Source organism: Taurulus bubalis (assembly GCF_910589615.1).
Source record: "Taurulus bubalis genome assembly, chromosome: 1".
NCBI lineage: Eukaryota > Metazoa > Chordata > Actinopteri > Perciformes > Cottidae > Taurulus > Taurulus bubalis.
The window spans coordinates 28183534-28208067 of NC_136589.1; the positions used below are offsets into that span (position 1 = coordinate 28183534).

The window sequence follows — 24534 nt, forward strand, 5'->3', positions numbered from 1 at the left end:
CTATTTACAGCATGTGATCGCCTCTTCAAACGGTACCGGTCAGCACTGTTTAGTTGCATGGTTCCCAATTCAGAGAAGAAGGTCTCTCAGTGGAGAGGAGCTTCCTACAGAGATCATTAGCATACCACCATGATCAAAGACTAAATGTGAATACTCAAATATGCATACATTAGAATAATCTCGTAAAATTCTACCTCAATGAATTTGTCAGGAGTAAACAAAATAATTGATGTACAAGAGAAATACATTTATATAAATTAAATGACTTAATTTTGATGAATCTCTTACATTTCTAAATTTTCCGCCCACACTGGTTAGTTCGAGCCCGTTTTTTGCCGTAACCACAACCATCACTTCCAGTACATCATGGCTACCTGTACATCACTGCAGTGAGGGCAAAATTTAACCACTGAAGGTCAGCAAAGACGAGAGGAGCCGAGTCACTCTTTAATTGGGGTGTCACGATTTTGATTTAAATCTACTGCAGTTTATGCAGTGATAAAGATCACACATAAAAAAGAACCAATAAGTCGGCCACTGAACAAGCTGTCCGTCTATTCTGCCGGAGACTGACTCCGGAATTCTGACTCTAGGCATTTGGTTTTATTCCCTCAGTAGACTGGGCAGAATTACCACTTTATGCTCATTCAGAGCATAGATCTGATGACTATATTTGACTTAAGCCTGCAGTTTAATGGCTTGAAAGAAATGTATATTGAATGAGATCTATCTATTGAATGGATCTATCAAGTTATTTAGAAGCATAAATGATTCCAAAAGCAGGTAATCATGCTAAATCTTTTTTTCATTTTTAAACCTTAGGGTCAGTCAAAAGTAGTCTGCAACATTGTCATCTAATGGCTTCCTGCCTCATACATCTGAGGAGTAAAGTGAACAGAAATATTTCTGTACATATGACAAAAACTGTCAATTTATTTTCTTTCGAATATCTTTTGGTTGTAGGTTGTTAGTTTAACAAAGCCAACACTCAATAGATCACCATGAGCTCTTTTTGAATCTCTTTCTGACTTTTTATAACTTGAAAGATTACTGAAAAATAATTGCTAGTTGCAGCTGTTAAATTAATGTAATTTAATTGACACAAATTTGCCTTTTTGTGCCATTTTGATCTTCACACACTTTTCACTTTAAAATGGCACATCCATCAAAAATATTTAAAACCACTTGCTGAACCCGTTCATCCACACATCCCCATTTCAGGGGGAAAATAAACCATTTAATTAACTCTCACTGACCCCGAGAGGACCTTGGAATAATGGCACATCGCATGCTTCCGTTTTCGAGACGGAGAGAACATGTCGGTGGGTAATTGAATACATTATGGGCTCATTACAAAAACTGTGACCCTGTTTTCTGAGCACCACAATTCCTCCTCCTCTGATAAGTGCCATTCAGAGCCTGAGGTCTCTCTGTCTCTCTTGTGCTCACGGCTACGGTATAGCATTCATGCAGTGTCATGTAGTATATCACAACATGGAAAGTGACCGAACAAGAGAGATGAATGTAATCAATGGCTCGTCACACTTTCATTCCAATTCAAAGAAAAATATAACCCTTAAAGTTGCCAAATCCAAACAATTTGGTCATGTAAAATGACAAATGTTTAGCTTTTGGTGGTCATCTATCTATCTAACTGACATGTCTTATCTGTATAGCATGCACTTGATCGAGGCCATTTAGTTTAAAGCATTTTGCGTTTGCTAATTCTGTATTCCTAACACGTCTTGGGACATGGACCTCTTCTTCTTTACCATGCTTTATGGGTTTGACTATTTGCCATGTCATCACTATTCATATTTATAAATCCAATGTGTATATTATTAAATAATTCACAAGAGCACGAAGGTAAAGACCTGCATTCAAAATGTTAATTAAGTACAAGATCAAAAGTATTGCCCTCAAAATATACTGATAATTGACCTTTACTATATAATAGTAAAGGTGGATCTAAGTTGAACTACTTTAATAATTAGGCTGTAAACTACTTCATTATACATCATCATTTAATTAAATTTATGTTTTGTATTAGGCAACTTTGTAAGCATTTAGGCATTTTTCTGCACTGCAAATACTTGACACTTATTATAATGTCCTGATATAATACAGGCTGTATGTGATAAGTTAACATCGGAATCAACACAACTAACTAACTGCACCTGGGGGACGCTTTTTCCTGAGGCTCTACTCGAGTAACGATCTCTGGATGATGAAGGAGCTCGGGTTCAAGGGTCTCTTCAAATTACAACAGTATACATACTGTACTGGGGATCTGTGCATTTCTGTTACAGCTGAAGGTCAGAAGGTGAGATTTAACAGACTATATATATAGACTACCGGTCAAAAGTTTCAGAACACCCCAGTTTTTTTAAATTTAAGCAGTTCAAGTCCAGTGAATAACCTGAAATGGTACAAACGTAAGCGGCAAACTGCCAGAGGTTAACCAAAAAAGTTTAGGTTACCAAAAACTGAAAAATAATGTACATTTTAGAGTTATACAAAAAGGCCTTTTTTCAGGGAACAAGCAATGGGTTAACAACTTGCAGCTGTTCTGCAAGTCTGCAAGTTCTGGTTTATTTAAATTAAGCCTTGAAAGTTGACGCTAACAATTCCTACAGGTGTCTCAACTTTTGTTGATTACTAACCCTCTGTCTGTATAAAAGCAGTGTTGGAACAGACTGTGTTACTACAACCTCTACAGCATTATTTGGACAGTATTGTACTCCATGAAGTAGTATATTGCTCTTATAATGGCAAGAAAGTGTCAGTGAGTACAGTTTCCTACACCATCAAAAGGCATTTTGAAACTGGAGGAAACTCTGATAGGAAGAGGTCTGGCAGACCCAAAGCCACAACAGAATCAGAAGACAAGTTTCTGAGAGTCAACAGCTGGCGTGAAAGGCGGCTCACAGGACAACAGCTTAAGTAAGCAAGTCTCAGTTTCAACTGTGAAGAGAAGACTTGTGAAGCTGCAGGTTTGAAAGGTCGAGTGGCAGTAAGAAAGCCATTGCAAAGATGGAAAAATAAGAAAAAGAGGCATGTCTGGGCCATGAGGCACCACCAGTGGATGACTGAAGACTGGAAGAAGGTCTTATAGACCGATGAATCAAAATGAAATCTTGGGTTCATCACGCAGGGTTTTTGTACACCGTCGAGTAGAAAGGATGGTTCCTCGGTGTGCTACACCAACTGTAAAACATGGAGGAGGAAGTGTGATGGTCTGGGTCTCTTTTGCTGGATCCAGAGTCGGCGACTTGCACAGAGTGACTGGCACCCTGAACCAAAACGGCTACCACAGCATTTTGCAGCACCATGCAATACCCTCTGGTATACGCCTAGCTGGTCAGGGGTTCATCCTACAGCAAGATAATGACCCAAAACATACCTCCAGGCTATGAACTACCTTAGAAGAAAAGAACAAATCATGGAATGGCAGCACAGTCTCCGGACTTAAACCCCATGGAGCTGATTTGGGATGAACTGGACAGAAGTGTGAAAGCAAAGCAACCTACAAGCGCAACACATGGGAACCTCTGCAACAGTGTTGGGAAGAACTTTCTGAACAATATTTGATTTCCATTGTAGAAAGAATGCCACGAGTGTGTTCGGCTGTTATATCTCCAAAAGGTGGCTACTTTGATGATTCAAAAATGTAGATTACATTTTGTTAAACAAAACGATTCCATGATTTATTTTTTTATCTCCAATTGTTTATTTGTTGTATGATTTACTTTCAGAGTACATTGATCAATTAAACTGTGTACATTTCAATAAAAACTAGAGAAATTGAGGTGTTCTAAAACTTTTGACCGGTACTGTATATGTATTTATAAGTCAAACCTGATGTTTCCTTACACATAAAATAATGATCACTTTCACACACTGAGGCAGACAAGACAGCCTGTTAATTAAACACTGGTATTAGATCAGTACACAGTATTGGCAGATACCCAAACCAAGATTTAAACTGATTTTCAAAGCGCCTAGTAATCGATATCGGAAATGAAATCGTCCAATCTGTGCATCACAAGCATCCATTGGTCAGTTTACATCCTTAATAAACAACCATTAAACCCCATTCTGCAGTTGTTTCATTACATTACTTTTCTTGTATTTGTTTTGTATATTTTATTTTTGTTGTATATTCTTGACATTGTTGTAAATGAGAACTTGCTCTCAGTGATTGATGGAGATTATGTAAAGTGTGAATGAAATACAATCGTCACTTTTTATTTGGTTTATTAAACTTTGGCATTTGCAGAACAAGATACATAATTAGACAAATTGTTGATGGTTGGTAACACTGGAGAGTGCCATACAGGATCAACAGATTGCCATATGATCGCTGGGAAGTGCAGTTGTTCGGTGCCATTGGACCCGTGCCATTTGGTGGAGAAACATTTCTGTCTGAGATTCACGAGCGGACAATGTGTTGTGGTTGAGAGTAGAGTTGAGTCAAGTACTGACAAGGTTGGTGTGGCAAGGGACTAAGAAGAAGGAGAGAGGTGGTGAAAAGTACAACTGATGAAGGTAGAGTAAGGTGTGTAAAAGAAGAAGAGCTGAAAAAAGGGAGGCTAATGGAGACCGAATCAAGAGCCTTTCCAATTTAGTCTCGCTGTCATCCTGGCTGGTGATTCATGAAGTACAGACTGCCATCTGTTTTCCCAGGGAAGTTCTCCTCTCCAGGCTTAGATATTGCCCTTCTCGATACTTGCACTGACTCTGTTTCTCAGTCTCCACTGTACCTTGTGAGGCACCTTTTAATAATTTGGAAAAGCCCAATTTCCTTCAGACACTGAGCAAGGGTCACTGAGGGAGTTGGCAGAAGGAGAGGAACACTGGAGTGTTGGGGAGAAGGTATTAAGGTAAAGAGGGACAGTTGATGAAGTGTTATCACACAAGGTTGAGGACCATAAGGCACGAGGGAGAAGCTGGTAAGATTGCTATTTGTTGCAAACATTACTGCCATCACCGTCCAGAGGGATTACTGGAGCATTGAACTGTGATGAATAATTTGAAAACAAGTCTGTTATTTCTTTCACCATGAAGGCCATGAGGGGAATTTATATTGTTTAGAGAGCATTTTGATACTTTGAAACTGAATGTATCTAAAGAAACACGATGAAAAGGTACTGTGAAGTTAATATAAATAAAAATAAACAAAGTTTACAGCTTGCACAGCCTTAAAATTATTTAAATTTTTGCCTGGTCGTTGTTGACCTTTCAAAGTGCTGCCAGTGAGATGAAAGCTGTGTTTGATGTATACCTGTGCTGTGCTTTGCCTCTGCAAGTGTCTGCATAATGCAATGTGCCTTACCTCATGGTGAGTGAAGAGCACATTTCTTATCAGTTGAAGGCAGCTTAAGGGTACATTTTTTCAGTTTGCGTTGAAGGCTATGATGACATCACAGTTTGGGCTGACAACGTGGCTTAACTCTTGCCTCGGACTATCCATCACATTCAATCTTAGACATGTCATTGCTTGAGGCACTGTGTGATGCCCTGTTATAATCACTACAGGAAATAGAGATTATATTGGCACTCTACTGCTTGCTCTCGTATTGGCCTTCGAGCTCGCTGCCTTTTAATCCGAGCTCTTTTGTAACTTCAGAGAAGCAAAGTCTTAAAACATATGTCCAGTGAGAACATTTTGCATTTATAATGAGAGAAGAGACAGAAACCCCACTGTCAAAGTGACTTGTTGTTTGTGCAGCAGGGCAAGGACCTCCATCTGGTGTGCAGTCTCATTCCCCTGGAGGTGTGGCTGCACAACAGGCAAGGCAATTTAGAGCAGGCACAGCAACCTTTCATTTATTTAGCACATTTCATGCACAAGGTGAAACTCACCTGTCTCTAGCTTGAAGGCAGTAAACTAGCGCAATCAATGGATGAAGCCGCAGCATGCCACTCTAAATATTCCACTGAGTGTTTATTTTTAGGCTTGTGCTTCGGCTCCCCGGGCCATTTAAAACACATAAAAGGCAGATCTCGTCACACTGCTTACATGTTTGCATAAATTGCCATCCTTAAGGTTTGATGACTCCTGTGGTTACTATGGTCATGGAGAAGTCACTGATTTCTGTGGTGACAAACACATTCAGTTTTCAGTTTCGCTAGTTGAACGCTTTTAATTTTCAGCATCAGTCGATCTTCAGTTTGTGTTAGGAGTGACTGACGCTGTGTGAAAGCAAACAATAAACCGTCAGACTGCAATACATGAGGTAAGATTCTGCTGGATTACATGTATGCATTGTTGTGAATCCCATATGCATTGGATTTGGGGAAATGTATTTGCCTTAAATTGGCAGCTCCGAGAAGCTACACAGTCAAAACAGACAAAACACCAGACTTGCTCTGACGCAACAAGGATTCAGTTTTTCATAACATTCGCATCACTAAACATGGATGCATAAAAGACAACAGATGGGTTAACCTTTAACCTTGAGCTATAACACTGTGCAATATGTCAGCAGTGGATATTAAAGCTTTGGGGATGGAGGCTTCCAAGGTACATGGATATCGTATAGTTCTCGAAAAAGTAGACATTTTAATCTAAACAATTTGGAACCGACTCATACCAACTCATTTAGGTTTTAGAGGAATTTCTGACAATTTACCTATGTATATAATTTTTGGTGCAATGGGATCTCTGGTTTGAATCAGACATGTTGCTGTAAAAAAGAGGCCATTTTATACTTTTGGATTATTTTTCCTTTCCTTGAGTATTTTATCTAGTTTTTTGTGCATGTAAAAGGTCTACAAAAAGTTATAAAGGCCAAAGTCCACGCGAAGAGGAGTTAACCTCTTTCACATCAACACTGCTACTGGGATGCCCGAAATGAGGCTTGCAGTCCAGTATCTTCTTCCGTTACTTGTCTACGTCACCATGCAGCACAGTTTCAGAATACCTGCCAAGCAGCTTGTTTGGCACGCCCTTAAACAAAGCCAGAGCCGAGGCTGTCAAGTGTTTTTTAAAGTGGTTTCACTCTGTAACTTTGTGTTAATTCCATTGCCATTTTCCTCGCTATTGCAGACCTAATAACACGGCAGGAGTAAAACACGTACACATACTATATATCATCCCCTATATGAATTACTGTCACACAGAATCTGCCATGTTTTACAGGTCCTCTGAGTGAGTCTCAGTATCCACAGATGTGTAATGCCTGGGACACAGTGCCGACCTGATGAAGGACATGAGCCTACACCAAGTTTACACCAAAGTTATGGTTTTGCTACTGTTTGCCTTTTGTATATATTTATGGATTTAATTCATGGATAAAGTGCTTTATTTTTAAGGAGCTTTTTTTGCAAATATTTATTATTATATGACCTGTTTTAGAGAAGTCTATTTCCCCTAAGTTTAATTGAGTTTTATTTCCCTCCTTAGTCTTGGATTTACTTGTGGATTTCCATAATACCAGAAGGACAATTACCACGGCCAGCCTTAATAACCTTCCAGTTTTGTCATTTTTCCTCAGTTAATCCCCATCATCTGACGGAGTAATTAAAACTTTTACCGAGCTTGGCCTGTGCTTGTGGATGATTATAGCTATGGGGTTACATCAACATAAATCACTGACAGTGGCACAAAAAGGAAGCTGACTCACTTTCCCTTTCACACTTTAAGTTGATTTAGTTTCTTACATTTCCACTGTCTTCAAATGTCAGACCTATTCTTGTGTTAAACAAGCTGACTGTTGTTGAAAATGGCACTTATGAAGACGACCTAAATAAAGTATTATTATTTTAATGTGAAATGTTTCTCAACTGTTTTTATCCGTATCTTTTATACATACATTGATTTGAATTGATGCAAACTGTCTTTATTTTAGTTTTTGTTAATTTTGATAGAGGGCATTTTTTTTTTTTACTACAAATACAATGATTAACATTAACATTAAAGATGAAGACATGAGTGATTTATGCTTCCTGTCCGAACCTCAGTGTGGGAATTGCTTGCAAATAGTCCTCCTTGACTTCACAGGAAAGATGACCTGATACTGTTCACTTGGCCTCCTTACAGAATCCCATGGCTCCAATTAAAGCCTTATGATTGGGCTTAAGAGTGCTGCGAGTTTAACTAACTACAGCACACAGTTTCTCTCTATTTGACGGGTGATTTTTCATAAGTCAGGTGTGGACTAACAGATACAGAACTCTTTTCAGCCACTTCCTACAGTAAATTTGGTTTACCATTAATTACAATGAAGAATAAATCTTCGAAACCAAAGATGATTTCCCCTGTGCTTTTACAATATATTTATCTTAACCTCCGCGAACGTACAGCTAATGCTAACCTCGGTGAACACTTTATTGCTTTTTAAAAAACATTTTTTTACTTCTTCCCGATAAAAGCCACCATGCATTTTACCAGTTGAAAGCTTTTAATGTGATCTAACTTTTAGGGGTTTGATTTAATATAAATTCTGAGCATTACAACTTTAAGCAGGATTAACCATTTAATTGTCATTTTGCACACACAGGAAAGGAAAGTCATCTGATGTTGCAGTAAAAAGCATGAACAACAGACTAGAAACCGTTCTGCGGTTCTTTATACAATAAAGAAGGGAGTTGAGTTTTTTTGGTTGATTGCCCTTTTGCTTCCGTTCAGCACACAGTTTGTATTTCACCCTTCAGTTCATTACTTTCTGTGGGCAGACGAGCAAACCGTGCACCAAAACTTGACTCTCATTTGGGCATATACTTAATTTACGGCATGTCATGTTGTATTTGTTTGTGATTTTGTCTGATAGAATTGCTGTTTCTTTCATGAAACGCACCACTTGGCATTGCACTGACGAGCAGAACTAAACAAATGCAAAGAGATGATTGCCCATGGCCTCAAGACAGGTGACAAACAGAGAACCTACAAAACACTTTAATGTTCTCTTTATTACTGAATTGACTGAGGAATCCCATGTGCTGTCTGCACTAATTTACAATGTGTTTCATCAGAATGCTGGCAGGACCCACTGGTCACATGGCAGCTGGCCAGATATTACAAGTTCTTTAGTCTGCCTTGTTTGGCCGGAGACAAACACTCCTGTAGTGCAGGAATCATAACTGTCGGTACGGAGAAACGCTTCGCTGCTTATAGATCACTCAGTAAGTGTATGTTTGATTACTATATGGACATAACGGATACAACAGTATTGTTTATGATTGCAAGATAAATGTTCCCATTGGTGTGTTGCCAAGTTGTCGTCATGTAGCTTTCTCTGTCATCTTTCTCCAGGTGGGAAGTAGCTCATCTCTTTTAAGGTGTGAACACACTGCAACATTTCTGCAAATCTTCAGTATAATGGCAGTTTAAGTAGAGGACTGTGCATTGGTTTAATTAAACAATGGATGAGAAGAGCTTGCACATATTGTCTTGTGGTGTGAAGGGTATGGCTGTGGTACATTTTTGACGTGGGGATAATTTGAGAAACATATTATACAATTGCAATACAATGGTGATGTCCCCAATCATGTGATCGCGTGTTGTATATACTGATAAATATGATGTGCTTGTCTAATGGAATTGCACTGTCGATAATTGAGTGTGTAATGTTCTTTTTCACATTATAGGTCTCCTCTTGTACTAAAATATGCATTCACAGTATGAAGAAACAGTTTTACTCTACTGTAGCTGTAGTCCCTGACTTCCTCAGCAGTGGACTTCCCCTTGCTGACAAAATATGTAATGTTGTAACCCATTTGCAGGCAGAAGATTTGAGGTCCTGAAACTATTTAAATTAAAAGATATGTTAACTTCATTCACTTGGTCAATATAACCACCTTAACTGTGCAATATATATACATTTGTATTATGTCTGTATATATAATAGTGTTCTGCATTCTTTACTGTTTATTTATATAACTTTTTTATTTTAATTTGACTATGTCTCTTGTGTACACTTTACCAGTTTGCTGCTGTAATCCTGCACATTTCCCCACTGCGGGACTAATAAAGGAATATCTAATCTAATCTAATCTAATTTTGAATTTTGTCTAATGGAGTAGTTGATAGTAGCACAAATGCACGTGTCACAGAGGAGTCTGTGTTTCCTATTGTGGTGTCACATAGTTATTTACTCTCTCCTCCCGCTGGGGCTCAACTTTTCATCCAGTTCCATCTCGTTTCATTCGGTGAATAAAGAAGCAGACTTAACCAAAGATAAAAATGAGCGAGAGAAGGAAACTGACAAAAGCTCAAAAGCTAAAAGAGTTGGTGACAAAAGGTAATTTGAATTCTACTCATCCCAGCTTCACTCCAGTGTTCCAGCTATTCAACTGGTTAATCAAGCATTGAATGAAGTTCATCACAATGCCGTCTCAACAGCCATGTTGATTATTGGGGCGTCTCTTGACTCCTTCACTCACAAGTGGCTTGATTGTTAACGGTTGAGACCGAGCACTAAGCATTTCACAAAAACAATTAGCAAAACATTGCTAAAGTGCATTGAAGCCTGAAAGAGATTTTAAATTAGTGCTGGGAACAGGTTTGTTCAACCTAAAGTCCCTCTAACAATTTAAGTAAGTCTCCATTGGATAGGCTTTTGGGTTAGATTGTGCTGTTCTTGTAAATCTCTTGGTATTTTTCCACTGATAATGTAAGGGTTAGATAAGTTACTTACTTACTTACTCATCGTCCATAATGTAACACTGTTACTATTGCTCATAATATAATATAATCATTATGTTGTGAATGTAATGGGAATGCATTAATCAATGATATACTCTGGGGGCGACTGTGGCTAAGTGGTCAGCGTGCCTTTCTTTCAATCAGAGGGTTGGTGGTTTGTGCCCCAGCTCTGCTAGTCCATGTTGTTGTGTCCTTGAGCAAGACACTTAACCCCTAATTGCTCCCCATTGCTGTGTCTACGGTGTATAGAGCAAAAATGTAAGTCGCTTTGGATAAAAGCATCAGCTAAATGTAATGTAATATAAACGGGTCAATCATATTGATTTGCAATATACACACCTGGCTGCAAAGCTCCCATCCAGTGTTGTGAATATTTTACTTTATGTCAACTGTTTTTGTAATACCTAATTACCCCACTGTGATAACAATTATCTAATTATATGGTTAAACAATTCACTTTTTCCAGTCATTGTAGCGCACATGGATTCATTTCAAGATGTCCATCAGACATCAATCAAAAACTACTTCTTTGTGAGTTGCCTTTTAAACACTTAATCTCCAGCTGTGCCAGAGGAATAACTCAGTGGTTCAGAACACCAAACTGCATTTGTATTTTGCTTCTCTCATCTCTGTGTTGATGTGTAACCTGCTTTCCCCCCGGCTGTAGCCAGATGAACAATGTGCTTTTTTACCAGGTTAAAAAGATTTAAGACATCAGACGATGAAAACAAATCTTCTTGACTTTGGAAAGTTGGCATCGTTGTAAATAACCCCATGGAAGGTTTATTGTTTTGTGTTGATTGCCTGCTTTGCATTTGTCTTATTGGCTCTTGACGCCAGCCTAGATTATGTTGTATGAAGAGTTTATAGAGGCTTTATGCTATTTTCTCTTAAATAGATAAATGTGACCTTTATTTTGAAAAGGTAAAAGGAAGCGCAGATTTGTTTTATGTTTTGAACTTTAACTTGACGGTACGGCCAGGAAGTTTTGTCGTCACAGACAGATGCGCCGTAACAAATTGTATTAGTTTAATGGACCCGTATGAGGCTAATGCTCTTACGGTGGTGATAGTACACGTTCAATTGATGTATTTTGACCCAGAGGAAAAACAATAAAGGAGTAATTTCACCAGCAGTAAGTTTCACGCCAATTCATATACGGGGATCCGTTACAATCGTTATATTGGACAATTATGGTTTGATAGTAATAGGACTCCTCCTTTGATTTGTCTGTGCATTTAAAATGTGGGATGGCTGAGTGGTCGGTGAATAAAACAAACCATGTGACCAGGTTGTAAGTACCCTGACATTTAATATCCCCCTTGAGAACATCTATGTATTACATTATACAGTTAGTAGACAGTAACTTAATTAGCCGCTTATTAGGTTCACTCCAGGTAACCTTTATTTAAACCTATTTTATAGATCTTTCTTTTTCAATGGAATTGTTCAACATCTGTACTTTTTTTATTTATTTCCATTCATGTGCAATGATGACATTCGTAATAAATCATTTTCTAAGCTTAACCCTTTAAATACCGGTTCTTCGCCTATCAAGCCTGCCTTTCATAGATGTCATTAATGCAGTTTACAATTACAATAGTGGCAGATTTATTGCTCAAAATTCTTGCTTTTATCTTAAATGATGGGTACCTGATTTCAGATAGCATTAGACAGAAGCAGGGTGAAGAGACATCTGCTGCAAACTGACGTTATCAGCTGCAGCCAGCTGGACAATTACGCTAACTTTAGCTCCGAGTTAGTCGAGAACATCTGCCCCGGTTGACTTTCCAAGAATTCAAAGGGACTTGTTTTAAAACATGAGCCCTGCAAAAGGTCCCTAAATATGCACTTAATGGCTACATACATAAAATCATGCTCAAAGGCTGAAGCTGAAAGTACAGACAATAAGATGGCATCGTCATCCGTGCAAACACTTACCAGTTGTAGGATTTAGTTGCATCCAGCATTGAAGAAGTGCTGTAACTGTTACGTTGTTCATTCTGTACACATGACATCTATTGCTTCTGTCCATCCAGGGAGAGGGATCCTCCTCTGTTGCTCTCCCAAAGGTTTCTTCCTTTTTCCCCTGTGAACGTTTATTTTCACGTTTTTTTGGGGGGGGCAGTTCCTGATCCGATGTGAGGTCCCGGGACAGGGATGTCATATGTGTACAGATTGTAAAGCCCTCCAAGGCAAATTTGTAATTTGTGATTTTGGGCTATACAAAATAAACTGAATTGAAGAAGCAACAGATTGTTCAATTATGACACTGTTATATACATGTATTACATATCTCAACCATTCAACTTCTGTTTACAGCATATCACACTTTAAGCCTCCTTAATATTGACCCCTCGTTTTTAAACAAGTCTTGATCAAAAGAAAGCGCTGCACATTGATTTTGATTTAAAAAACAACCTTTTATTGATCTTCTCCTCTTTGCTTTGCTTTGGTATCGATGTATACAGATCTTGACAGCACATGGAAAACGGTGGCTAAAAGCGAATTACAAAAAAATGACCACACCACTTATAGCTTAGACATTCACATTGACGTACTGCTTTTGAAAACTCCAGTTGTCTTTGTATTGCAAGAAGAAAAAAGTGTCAAATCAGTGATACAAAAAATTAACAAAATGCAGACAAGAACATGACTATACACAGAATAAACTTATTCCATCAAAAAAATATTTGTTTCCTTGAATAAAGTCCTTTTGTTATGTCCCGTGAGACGCTGGAAATGAATTTTTGTTTCTTGTCGGGATCTTTTTGATAACACCAGTTGTTCAAAGACATTTGTTCAAAGACACATTAGGTCGACTTTTGTGGAAGCAAATGGTTTGAATGCAGTAGCTGATGCCTGTACACGTGCACTGCTGACTACTATGAGCCTATGAGCAAGGCACTGAACTGCTAATCATTGTTAAGGATGTTTGAAGATCACTCACATTAAAGGGCCTGTGTTTATTTAACACATGATTACACCCAGTTAAAAAAACAGAGTAAACAGCTTTAAGCACAAGCGGAAATGTCAGTCTGAAAAAACAATTCCAGAGAGGCATACATTTTCAGGATTTCTGCAGATACCAAGTATCTATCATTATTGTGGACTGAAAATGATCAGATACTGTATTTTCTCCAAACAAAAAGGAACTGCACAGTAACTCTCCAACATTTACCTACTCCACTATTCCTAGTGGAATCATTGCTAGCATGCTAGATTAAAAAATTGAACACTACTTTCAAAGTGAGAAGTGATTCATTATATTACTGGCAGGGATAAAAAGCTAAAAAGACTGATACGTAAAAATCATTCTTTGTACATTCCCATTATTCTAGTCTCTTACATCTTTTTAATCTTGTCCACTCTAGAAAATACTTCAAAATGCTGAGTTGAATGTTCTTCAACCTCACTTTGTCACCACAGTCAGTAAGCAGTCAATACAAAAATACATCTTATCCCTCTTCCTGCACTCCAGAGACATTGCACAACAAAAATGAGCCCTACAATTATTCTTCTATTACAATAATGGTCTGACAGGACTTTCTCCAAAAATCATGATGAGAACACAATTCAAATGCCCAATCGTAGCAGGAGAGATATATGCTTTTTCTCTGCAGAGAAATGCAGACTCCCAGCTTCTGCAGGTTTATATTATCCAAAGGCAGGCCAAGATTTGCCTTTGTTAACGGTCCATCATGTCTACTAGCCAGGGTAAAGCTGATGCTTTAAATCCACCTAAACGTGCAGGCTACTGCTCTCCTAGCCTCAGTAACACTCATAATTAATGACTTCCTTGCTGGGGACTTTGGGATTTCATTGTTCTAGCCAATCATCAGCCATCACAGTGGGCCACTAGTGAAACTACAACAGGTCTGTTGGTGTCTGAAGAGGGGCCTCTGGTGACATCGATGGTCGGTTCCACTGAGGGGCCCAGTTGAGGAATGGTGGAGACCGGTTCACCCAGGGAGGCTACCATAAATAGGAAGTTGTTGGTGCGGCGGGGACCAGTAACGGGTACACCCCTCATGACCTTGGTGGCGACCTTAGAGGAGCTCTTTATGCTGGAGCCTCGTCGCGGAGTCTCACAACGCAGTAGGGCTTTGAAACATCTGTAAAACTGGGGCAAGCATAAAATAAAAACACGTGATCAGAAATGTACTGTAAGGCAAAAATAAGTCAAGAAACCAGCATATAGCCAAGAAAAATACACTGTTGGACATGTTATTGGAATGCAATACATATACATGTTACATCCATAACATATTGGGCAATATGATATTGGGCAATATGTTGCCTGATTTAAGCTGCCGTTTGCCCCAATGGAAATTTGCCTCATATTTTTTTCTCCTCTCTCCCTCATGTAGAACAATATGCATGCCACGGGACACAAATTATGTATGAAATACAATGTATCCAGTATACAGTAGATGTCAGTATAGAAATGAAGAACATTTGCTCTATTGAAGCCTGCTACAACATCAAATGCATCTGCATGTTACTGCATCAATAATAATCTAATACTGTAATATATAGCCTAATGTTACAACTTAAGAGCCTATTTGGCTGCATAGTAAGTACGCTTACTCTCAATCTTAAGTACAGTTTCTTGATTATACTTACATATTTTCTTTTAGTAAAATGTTGAATGCATGTAATGTTTTTTAAATTTCTTTTTAATCCTGTTAATAGTACCTTTTTACCTAAGTAAACTATCTTGCTGTGGCTTACTACTTCCACCAATGCTATTAATCATTGACTAAGTTTGGCTCCCTGCCAACACTGTCATCATCACTGGTGAGTGAGTTGGAACCTCTCGTAGTTATTCTTCACACTGCTACAAGGCAGCTGTGGCTAGACATGACAACCCTTTGGTTATACAGAGAGAGGGAGGCAACTAAGTAGTGATGGTGGGACGAAGCTTCGTAAAGCATAGAAGCTTTCCAGCTAATTGTTGAGCAAAAGGGTTCATTTCTCATGCACACCCAAAACCAAGAATGTAGAGCAGGCAGATCTATTGCAGATGATCTCAAACATGTACTTTGTGATTGAGGCTGTTGTATTTTGTGCCAGTAGTATAATTGCCTTGTGAGTTTTGCAACAAAAAAAGTTTGGAAATCAATCCTTCAATAATTGTATTATAATATAATAATGGCAAAAGGGGCAAAGGTGTTTATAAAACTGAAGAGGCATTGGTTTAACTGGGCAGAGGGCAGTGCTTGTGTAACTAGGAAAAGGGGAGACTTTATTCATTTTTTTTTGTTCAGCCACAATGATTTTTCAATGATTCGGCTTTGGGCTTAATCAAAGATGTAATTCATCTAAAACAATAACATCCTAGATACACACTTTATAAAACAAATCTTAGATAATTCCTCATTACTTTGACGCCTCGGCACAGCACGTAACATCAGTAGCTATGAGGTCCTTCAATGACTCGTTTACAGAGGATGACAGAACAGGCTCACTCTCCTCTACTCTTCCCGCTGTGAGTTGAGCACTGAAAGTCAATTAGTTTGAAATTCTACTGTGCAAGATTTAAGTTGCAAGTGATTTTCAGCATGAATTGATATAATACTATAATATATATTTCTTCAAACTGTTGACACTTTCTCAGTGATTTCAAATAAACATTTTCAGGGTTACACCTCCACAAATGCTGTATTCTAACCAGCACCAAGACTCCGAACACATTGAAAATATTATGTGGACAGAAAGGGTGGATCGTTTCCAAGGCATTGAAATGTATACACACCATCTGTCAGGGCATGATGAATGGACCCCTGGATATTTTTTTCAATCCAAGTAACAGATCTGGAAGTCTCAGGATTATGATTTAATGTTGATCTTCCTGTTCAACTCCAACCTCTGCACATCACAGAGCCCCTGTATTAGCCAGCTCGAAGTCTAGGTATCTGCTGATGGACAGGTAGGAAGATTCTGAATAATTGAGGACCCCAGCAGCAGGTTGAAAGCATAACAATGCATACAGGGTATTTGGCTGTACTTAAAATTCCAGGCATTTCCAACTAAATTCAGGGCAAATTCACAACACTGGCAGTCACTGGACCACAATTTAGACCATTTTCAAGTTCTCTTCCTCAGCTCCTGTTAAATTGGGACTCTGAAGACGCCACTCTTGAGTAAACGTAGTATACTTAGTATACTTCAGTTTCAGGTATACTTATAGTCTACTACATTTTCTCATGAGCACAACATATGATGAACGTATCTAGTGGGAGTGGAGATACCACAAAATTAAAATGTGCACATTAAAAACATTTCAACTGTGAACAAAATATGTTATGATAGATATGGAGAGGAAGACACCATACTGGGTTGATTGATAATTGATCCAAACACAATGAAATTAGATTATTATGAACTCAATTGTTGTACCAATTTTACTTAAAAATGACTGCTGCGCTTGGTGATGACATCACTACGATGAGCAGGAGCACTGCCATCAATCCCCGTCCTGTTGCTGTAAATACTCTCTAGCGCAGCTGAGAATAGTCTTCAATAAATATACTCTTTTTCCTGTTCAAGAATGGTTTGTTAAACTACATGATCTGGCTGCTTAGGGAAAGGACTCAACGTTTTTTTTCTTTTTTTTTTATAAAAGTGTCTTGAACTTTAAAAAAAAACTTACAGAAATAAAGAATATTGCCAGCCATATCCTTTTTAAAAGGATAGTTATGGTCTTTGAAGTGGGGTGTATGAGGTACTAACCCATAGTCGGTGTATACAGACGATTTTGGTCGGCACGCCCCCAGTTTGGAGAAGCAGACAAAAGTACCAGCCATGTTGGGAATCAATGTACTGCTTTGGATGGAGACACATTTTGATGGAACTAAGTACTTTTCAGTTGGAAACCTCTCGCTAACAGGAATTCTAACAGCATCACAAACTCATCTGTTTTACATTTATTTTGTAGTCCTTTGACTCGACATTGAACTTCTCCTGTATATCTCCTGTCAAATGCTTGCTGGGTATGAAGAGGTGCAGAGCGGGAAAGACAGGGAGAGAAACGCCTCAGGACATCACCAGAAAATTCTCCTTACGATATCTATGAGCAACACATGCGTCCCCGTTGTCTGTCTGTCTTTAACATATAGGTCATCTAATAGCGAGGTCTAGCACAGAGATGTAAAGAAGCAAGACGATCCACACCTCTCTGTGGTGCTGATGCATACTCCCTGCTCCCCTCAGCTGTCCAAAGAATATACAAGTAGACAGATGGAAGACAGGGAGATGAAGACAACAGAAAAAAAGGTAGAGGGTGGAAGACACAGGGGCATCAAGGCTAAGGTCAAGGTCAAGGCAATGACAGATAGATAGATAATGTATGATGGGGAGATGGAAGCAGCGACATGCACTGATGGAGTATTTCAAAGAGAGGGCTGGAGATGACACAAAGTTTTATCTCAGAGGCAATATTTCCTATTCAATCATTGTTTAGATATTTATATATATATATATAAATGAATAGCTTTTCCTTTAATGATTTGTGACACTGCTATCAAAAACCTTTCAGTGCGTGTAACCCACTACTTCATTCGCAGATTGCGTGACTTAATTTGATCCAATACACTTCCCGATGTTGTGAAGTATCCTGCAGATCACAGAATATGAAGCCGGAAAAATAATGAGTGTCAACACAGGAGCGTGTGAACAGAATGACAATTCTCTGATTTCCTGAAGCACCGTGCTTAAGTAGCTACAATAAGCAGCTACATATAAGCTAAATAATTCAATTAAAAAGTGTTAATTGTTTAAGTGCCAAGTACAATAAAATTAACTGTGATTTTTGCCTGCCAACTTGGACTCGCTGCACTATTGAGCGCTCCATTTGGAATGTATTTTTAATGACATGATGAAGTACAACTTTTTGAAATTTGCCCTTTGTCTTGGTTTTAATACCTGTGTACCTGATTAAGAGCTAATTTGGGTCTGATACATAATTCTATTTCTCATGTTAGAAAATATATATTTTACTGTTCAACAGTGTTAAGATATCTTGGGAGACAGAAATAAAGAAATAAGGCTATTACATTATGTTGCACATTCTTTATCTTATACTTGATTTAAACATCATTGCACTGTTGTTGTCGTTAACTGTTGATTGTTGTTTGTCTCGTCTAACGTCATGTCTAATGTATGCACCTTCCGCCTATCCAAATTCCTCGTTTGTGTAAACATTCCTGGCAATAAACGGTTTCTGATTCTTTTATCCAATCAGTATCTGCAGAGAGAGATTTTAAAACTATGATTTATCATTTGTAGGTTTTAATGCATGATGTACTATACATGCCCGAACCTCCGCAACTGTCCTCGATGGGGTTCTACTCTGAGCTCTTCACGCTATAAGTGCTCATGGCCTGCACGTCGTGCAGGAAGTGGTCGCGGCGCTTAGTCATGCACCCCTGAACTTTTGTCCCCCATGGTGCGTGCTGGCACAAATAGTTAACTGATAATTATACAAAGGCCAAATAGCTTCAGAAACAAAATGTCTTAAAAGTAAAATAAAGTAAATTAATAATGTTCAGCCAAATCAAAGCGTTAACTGGATATTCAACTTTTGTTTCTTTATTGCATGTAAGACTTCTTCCTTCACAGGGTTTTTATAAGAGAAATAGTGTGGTCTATAAATATCAGACATTTCTTAAGCAATAAGGTACGAGAGGCAGTACTGTATCGTCAATAATGTACTGTTCAAGGGTGTTGTTAGGCCCGATGCGCAGCAGAGGTCCGGCAAACCCTTGAACTGTACATTATTGTTGCCGCCATACACATACAAGACTATAAAACTGACTGCCGGTTGAATGCAGGGTGGAGGATGACACTCAGCACAGATGTAAAGAAGTGCTCTCGCTGCTTCTGTCCGTCTTTTCTCCGTCATTTTTCTCCTCCATGATGTTTAGAGAACTTGCCTCGCGTCGGGAAATTACCGACGTAATTATCTCTCACTGGAAATTATCATGATTTTGTGATCAAACCCTTTTCATTCCTCATCTTAGTTTCCGGTTTTATGCACTCGCTCCCCGCTAACTAGTCTGCTCTCAGAGCGTTATCTGCTCTGCTTTCCTGATTGTGAGCCGTATCGATGTTTGACTGTACAGCAGGAACAGGGACCACAAATACATTATTCACCGCCAACATTCTCATCAAAAGTCATTCCCCCCAAAATATCAAAGTTTACACGAAACATGTTTGGTAACTGTCAAGCTTGAAATGACAACTAACGGTCGCGCAATTTAAATCTACCTGTTATTTTAAGTGCACACTGATATGTAACGTTTTAAATGTAAACAGGCTGTACAGTACTTTATGGCTGAATAAAGTACATCCCGTGACTCACTCTTAAGCAATCAGAATGCTTGATTTGATCTACCCGTATTATAATTTACAGTTAAATTCAAATGATGACTAATAATTAGCGAGTCAGTGCCAGGGGCAGGACTTTGGCCATTGTCAAGCTGTTGTCAAGCCATTGTCAGCTGTGCTCTGGAACCGAGGAGTAATAATAACAACAATGGAGACCGCTACCCAATGTATCATTTATGTAAAGTCATAAAACTACAGATTGTACTTTTACACAGTGTTTGAACCGATCAAAGAATATGGCTGTGAATTAATGAGAAGTGTTGGTAGGTAGATTTTGTTTTCTTTGGACAGAGCAAAGTTAGCCGTTTTCTCCCCCTTTTTCCAGTCAATGCTAAGCTAAGCTAACCCACTGCTGGGTAAAGCTTTATATCTAACTTAGATGACAGATGTGAGAGGCACTTCAAATTTCTCATCTAGCTCTCAAAGAAAAGTGAATTTGCGTGTCTCAAACTGTTGAGCTATTCCTTCAATGTTTAAGTCCTCTCACTATTTTGTGTAAATGTATTCATGGAATCGGTTTTGGCAGCAAAGCTTGGCTACACTCTGTGAACATACACTGCAAACTATTCACATGAAATAAAGATGATTCAGTGTAAACTTACCCATAATTCCTCTGCTTTTCCGTGCACGTCACTGACATCCACCTCAGGTCTCATGGCTATGAGCATCGTTCATCGTTGATGGACACACCAGCTGCTACTTGTATCTGTACAGCATTTTTAGTCTTCAACTCGCCTCAACTCACAGTTTCCATAGTAACGGGCTGGGAGGAATTGAAGACTGAAAATGACATACAGGACATTCGTTGTCCCTCTCTCACACTTTCGCGCTCTCATGCTGTCATGATGTCCCTGTAAGTTCAGATAGCCGCGGCGTGGGCTTGAGTAGGAAGGGACTGTGAGATGGAACAGATGGGAGTCCAATGCAGGCTCTTGTCTACCTCCAGCTGACGTTGCAACATCTGGAACAGGGTGTATTTTTGTTGATTTCCAACTCCACAATAAAATAACTTTTGATGGGAACTCTGAGGAAAGTTTACACTTGAAAGTATAACTCTTGATTTGCTTTGGAAGCTGTGATAAGATTTGCTCTCCAATATACAACACTGTATGTAATTCTCTCTACAGTACATGACATTCTGAGTCTGAAGAGAATATTTTTTAAAACCTTACATAGCTTTTTGTGGTTCACTTAAAAGAACAGAATGGGATGATAAAGATTACATTGAGGGTAGAAAGGTTTTATCAGTCTGTCGCAGTGTGAATAGAAAACAATCCGCTGGTTATCTGTTATTTTTTCTCACCGCGATGAACTGCGTTGCAGAAAAGAACATCATAAATCTAAAATGTGAATCTATTGTTCTGTACAAAGACTTTTGATAAATAAAGTATAAAGTTTGCAAGTTAAGTTCCTGACCAAAATATTAATCGGACACAAAGAAAGTTCAACTCAATTTTCCTTACTTTCCTAGTTTTTCCTAGTTTTTCTATGATGTAGATGGATTCTCCCAAACACTCCCAGAGAGTCAGGATCATCTCCAGCAGTCAAGCCCCAAATCACAGTTATTAGCCATTTCTTAAAATGTTGCAGTAGCTGAAAAGTAGCATTGACACTAAGTATGCAGTTGCTGCGTTCACATCATAGGTTCTGTCAATACAATCTGTCAATCGGGAAATGTGTTTGCGTTAACTTCCTTGTGGGAACAAGGAGGATCTGTGGACATTTTTGCAGCTGCTGTTATCACATATTTCGGAAAGTGGCTGTATAAACATAGGTGCAAAGCATACAGCAGTTCTATATTCACTGAGGTTGGCAAGCCAATACATAAATAATTACTCTTGTGCATTTGTTTGGTTTAATATTCATAAATTATTGTGGATATTGCTGTGCCAATGCTTAATGCAGGCTTTAAGACTAAAGCAAAACAAACCTGAATACAACACAAAGGCAGCAAGCAAAGTTAATGAGAAAGTGTGAAAACCAAGGAACTGGACTGACCTGCAAGGAGCCCCATGGCCTCTCCATTCTGAGCATTATATATGAGTTAGTAAATCATGATTCTTTTGTGGCAATTTGACTTAGATTTTGTATTACTTGTTTATTATGCACCATGTACAGTAGAACTACAAGAATAAAAGGTCCCTCTACAAAACAACTCACCAAAATGACTTAATACAGGTGTCAACTTAAAGCCTTTATTGTTGCAGTTTATATTATGTTTTTAGGATCGGGAGACATGGGAACCTGGCTAGGGTCTTGAGGAGTTGCATTAATTTACTGACAAATATGGAGGGAAGTAAACTTCTGGCTGACGGGCTTGCAATACCCTGGCTTTTGTGGAGTTCCCAAACAAACTGAATTAATCCTATTGTCACAAACTAATTGCCACACAGTGAACCTGAAGCCTTCTGCCTTCCTAAGTCAGTGGCTCCCAACCTTTTTGGCTTGAGACTCCTTTAAATGAGGCACAATGTGTCACATCTAATCACAGTTTATATCTTCAGTTTGTTCTTTACTTTTTAACAATCAAACCAAGGATATTTTTTTTCTTCTTTTTTTCCCCCATAATTGATTTCTTCATTTGTAAGATTTTAGACTCCTGAAGAGGTCAAATTAGCCATAATTTCACAAGATAAGCAACAAAAGCAATTTTATGTAACATGTTTTTTTAATTCAACCAGTGACCTTTCAGATTCATCTCAACCCAGTGGCGGGCCGTGGGTTTTAGACCAAAGCCTTCAATAACGTGTGTCCACATCAGGTGCGGACTGGGGAAGAAGAAAAAAAGTGTCCCGATAGTTCCTGTCAGACCGACCCGCGCGTGTATTGAACACGGCACGTTCAATACAGACTCTCATGTGTGGACAGCAGACGCTCACTCTACTATACGGCCGATTTCTTTGCACTATTACGGCCATGGAGGGAGGTCACACGGTGTGGACCGACCGAGCTATTTTAACCGTATAAGCATCAAGCCCCCCGCGCCTATTTTCGAAAAACGTTTCCTTAATTATCTCCGCAACCACATGGTTGTTTAACTTCATCTAAATTGCTACAATACCGTAACCCTTGTGAGAAGAGACATGTGGTTTACCATTTTTTATTTCCCCCTATTAGTACCTGTAAAGTCACAAAACGGCCGGAGTTTTTTTTCCCTTTCTTTTTTCAGCGGACGTTTCTGAGTGGGGGAGAGCTCAGCGCGTCTCTGACCCGCCCGACCGTCGGCCCACCGGGGTTTTCCCCCCGCAACAAGAACCACACTTAGTTATAACATGACAAAACAATCCATGATAAAAAAACAGCATACAACACAACGCCACCGCAGATGAAACACAAAAAGCAACTCATCTGATGATGTTCATTCAAGACAAAGTCCATCCGCCTATCCTTATTAACAACAAGTTCAGCAACGCGCTTGTACGGTTTACAGAGCTTCAGTTCCAGCAACAGGTGCCATGGACCGGTGAGGACAGCCGAGCCTCCCAACCGCGCCCCCGGAAACCTCCACGCGTTCTAGGGCAGAAAATCCAACCACCAAGTCCGTTTATCTTCCACCGAGCGCCAAAACACGCAAAAAATAAAATATGTCATAACTTCTCTAGCTTCAACCTGAATCATTCCAGCTCCCACTGAGCTCCGCCCTGTGCCCCACTGGCCAATCACAGCGCATGTTAATGGTCACGCTGGGCCACTGACCAATCACACGTCCACGCCACCTTGCAGGCCCTGCATGTCAAATAATCCGCCCAGCTTGTCAAACTAAAGATCTGATTGGCTGAAGTCCATGACAATCAACCACAACGTCCACTCTCTGTGTACTTTAATCTGCAAAGGCCTGTTTAGACTGCCTTGCTGACCGAAAATAGCTATAACTTTGTGATTCTGTTTAGGCCAGCAGAGAAGGCTTAGAAGGCCCTGACGGCCCACCACTGTCTCAACCCCCATGTCCAGTAAGGGTCTAGGGCCCAGTTGGTAATCCAGCCCTGGTAAACTATTTACATTTGAATAATACATGAGTGATTATACTCTGAATGTTGTGATACATAATCAATCAAGTTATTAACATCTTTTTTACTTTCAGGACTCAATCGTTGAAGCTGCTAGCAGTGAACTGTATAGCTACTGTGTTTAAGCCCTTCAGTGAAGCTAATTACTTAATTAATCACTGTCATAGTAAATAAAGACCTAGTTAAAAATAACTGGGATTATCCATTAAACAATACCTGCCCTCTTTGCATATCTTTTTGGGTCAACATTTTTTATTTGGCACCTTGAGTAATGTGCTGTATGAATACACCTGATTAATTGATTGATTTGTATACTCACAAATGTCACATTAAATCAGATTTGAAGTCTTTTAAATAACCATCAAATGGGGAAGAGGATCTCTGATCCCTTTCAGCCATTGTTCTGGACTGAAGCTCAGTCTTGCCTGAACCTGAAATTGCCAAATAAAAAGGTTCCAACAGAATGATTCAACAAAAACCTGCTTGTTT

At 39.1% G+C, this 24534-nt stretch overlaps 1 protein-coding gene across 1 annotated transcript in view; it reads right to left on the bottom strand.

Annotated features, from left to right (window-relative positions):
* Nucleotides 1-14486: 14486 nt before the first annotated feature.
* Nucleotides 14487-24534, bottom strand: part of tmtopsa (teleost multiple tissue opsin a) — a gene marked incomplete at both ends in the record, with an annotated part of 52471 nt that continues 42423 nt past the window's right edge. The window contains one exon of the mRNA XM_079219517.1: nt 14487-14771. Within this exon, the coding sequence (XP_079075643.1) occupies nt 14487-14771 (285 nt within the window). The remainder of the gene's footprint in view (nt 14772-24534) is intronic.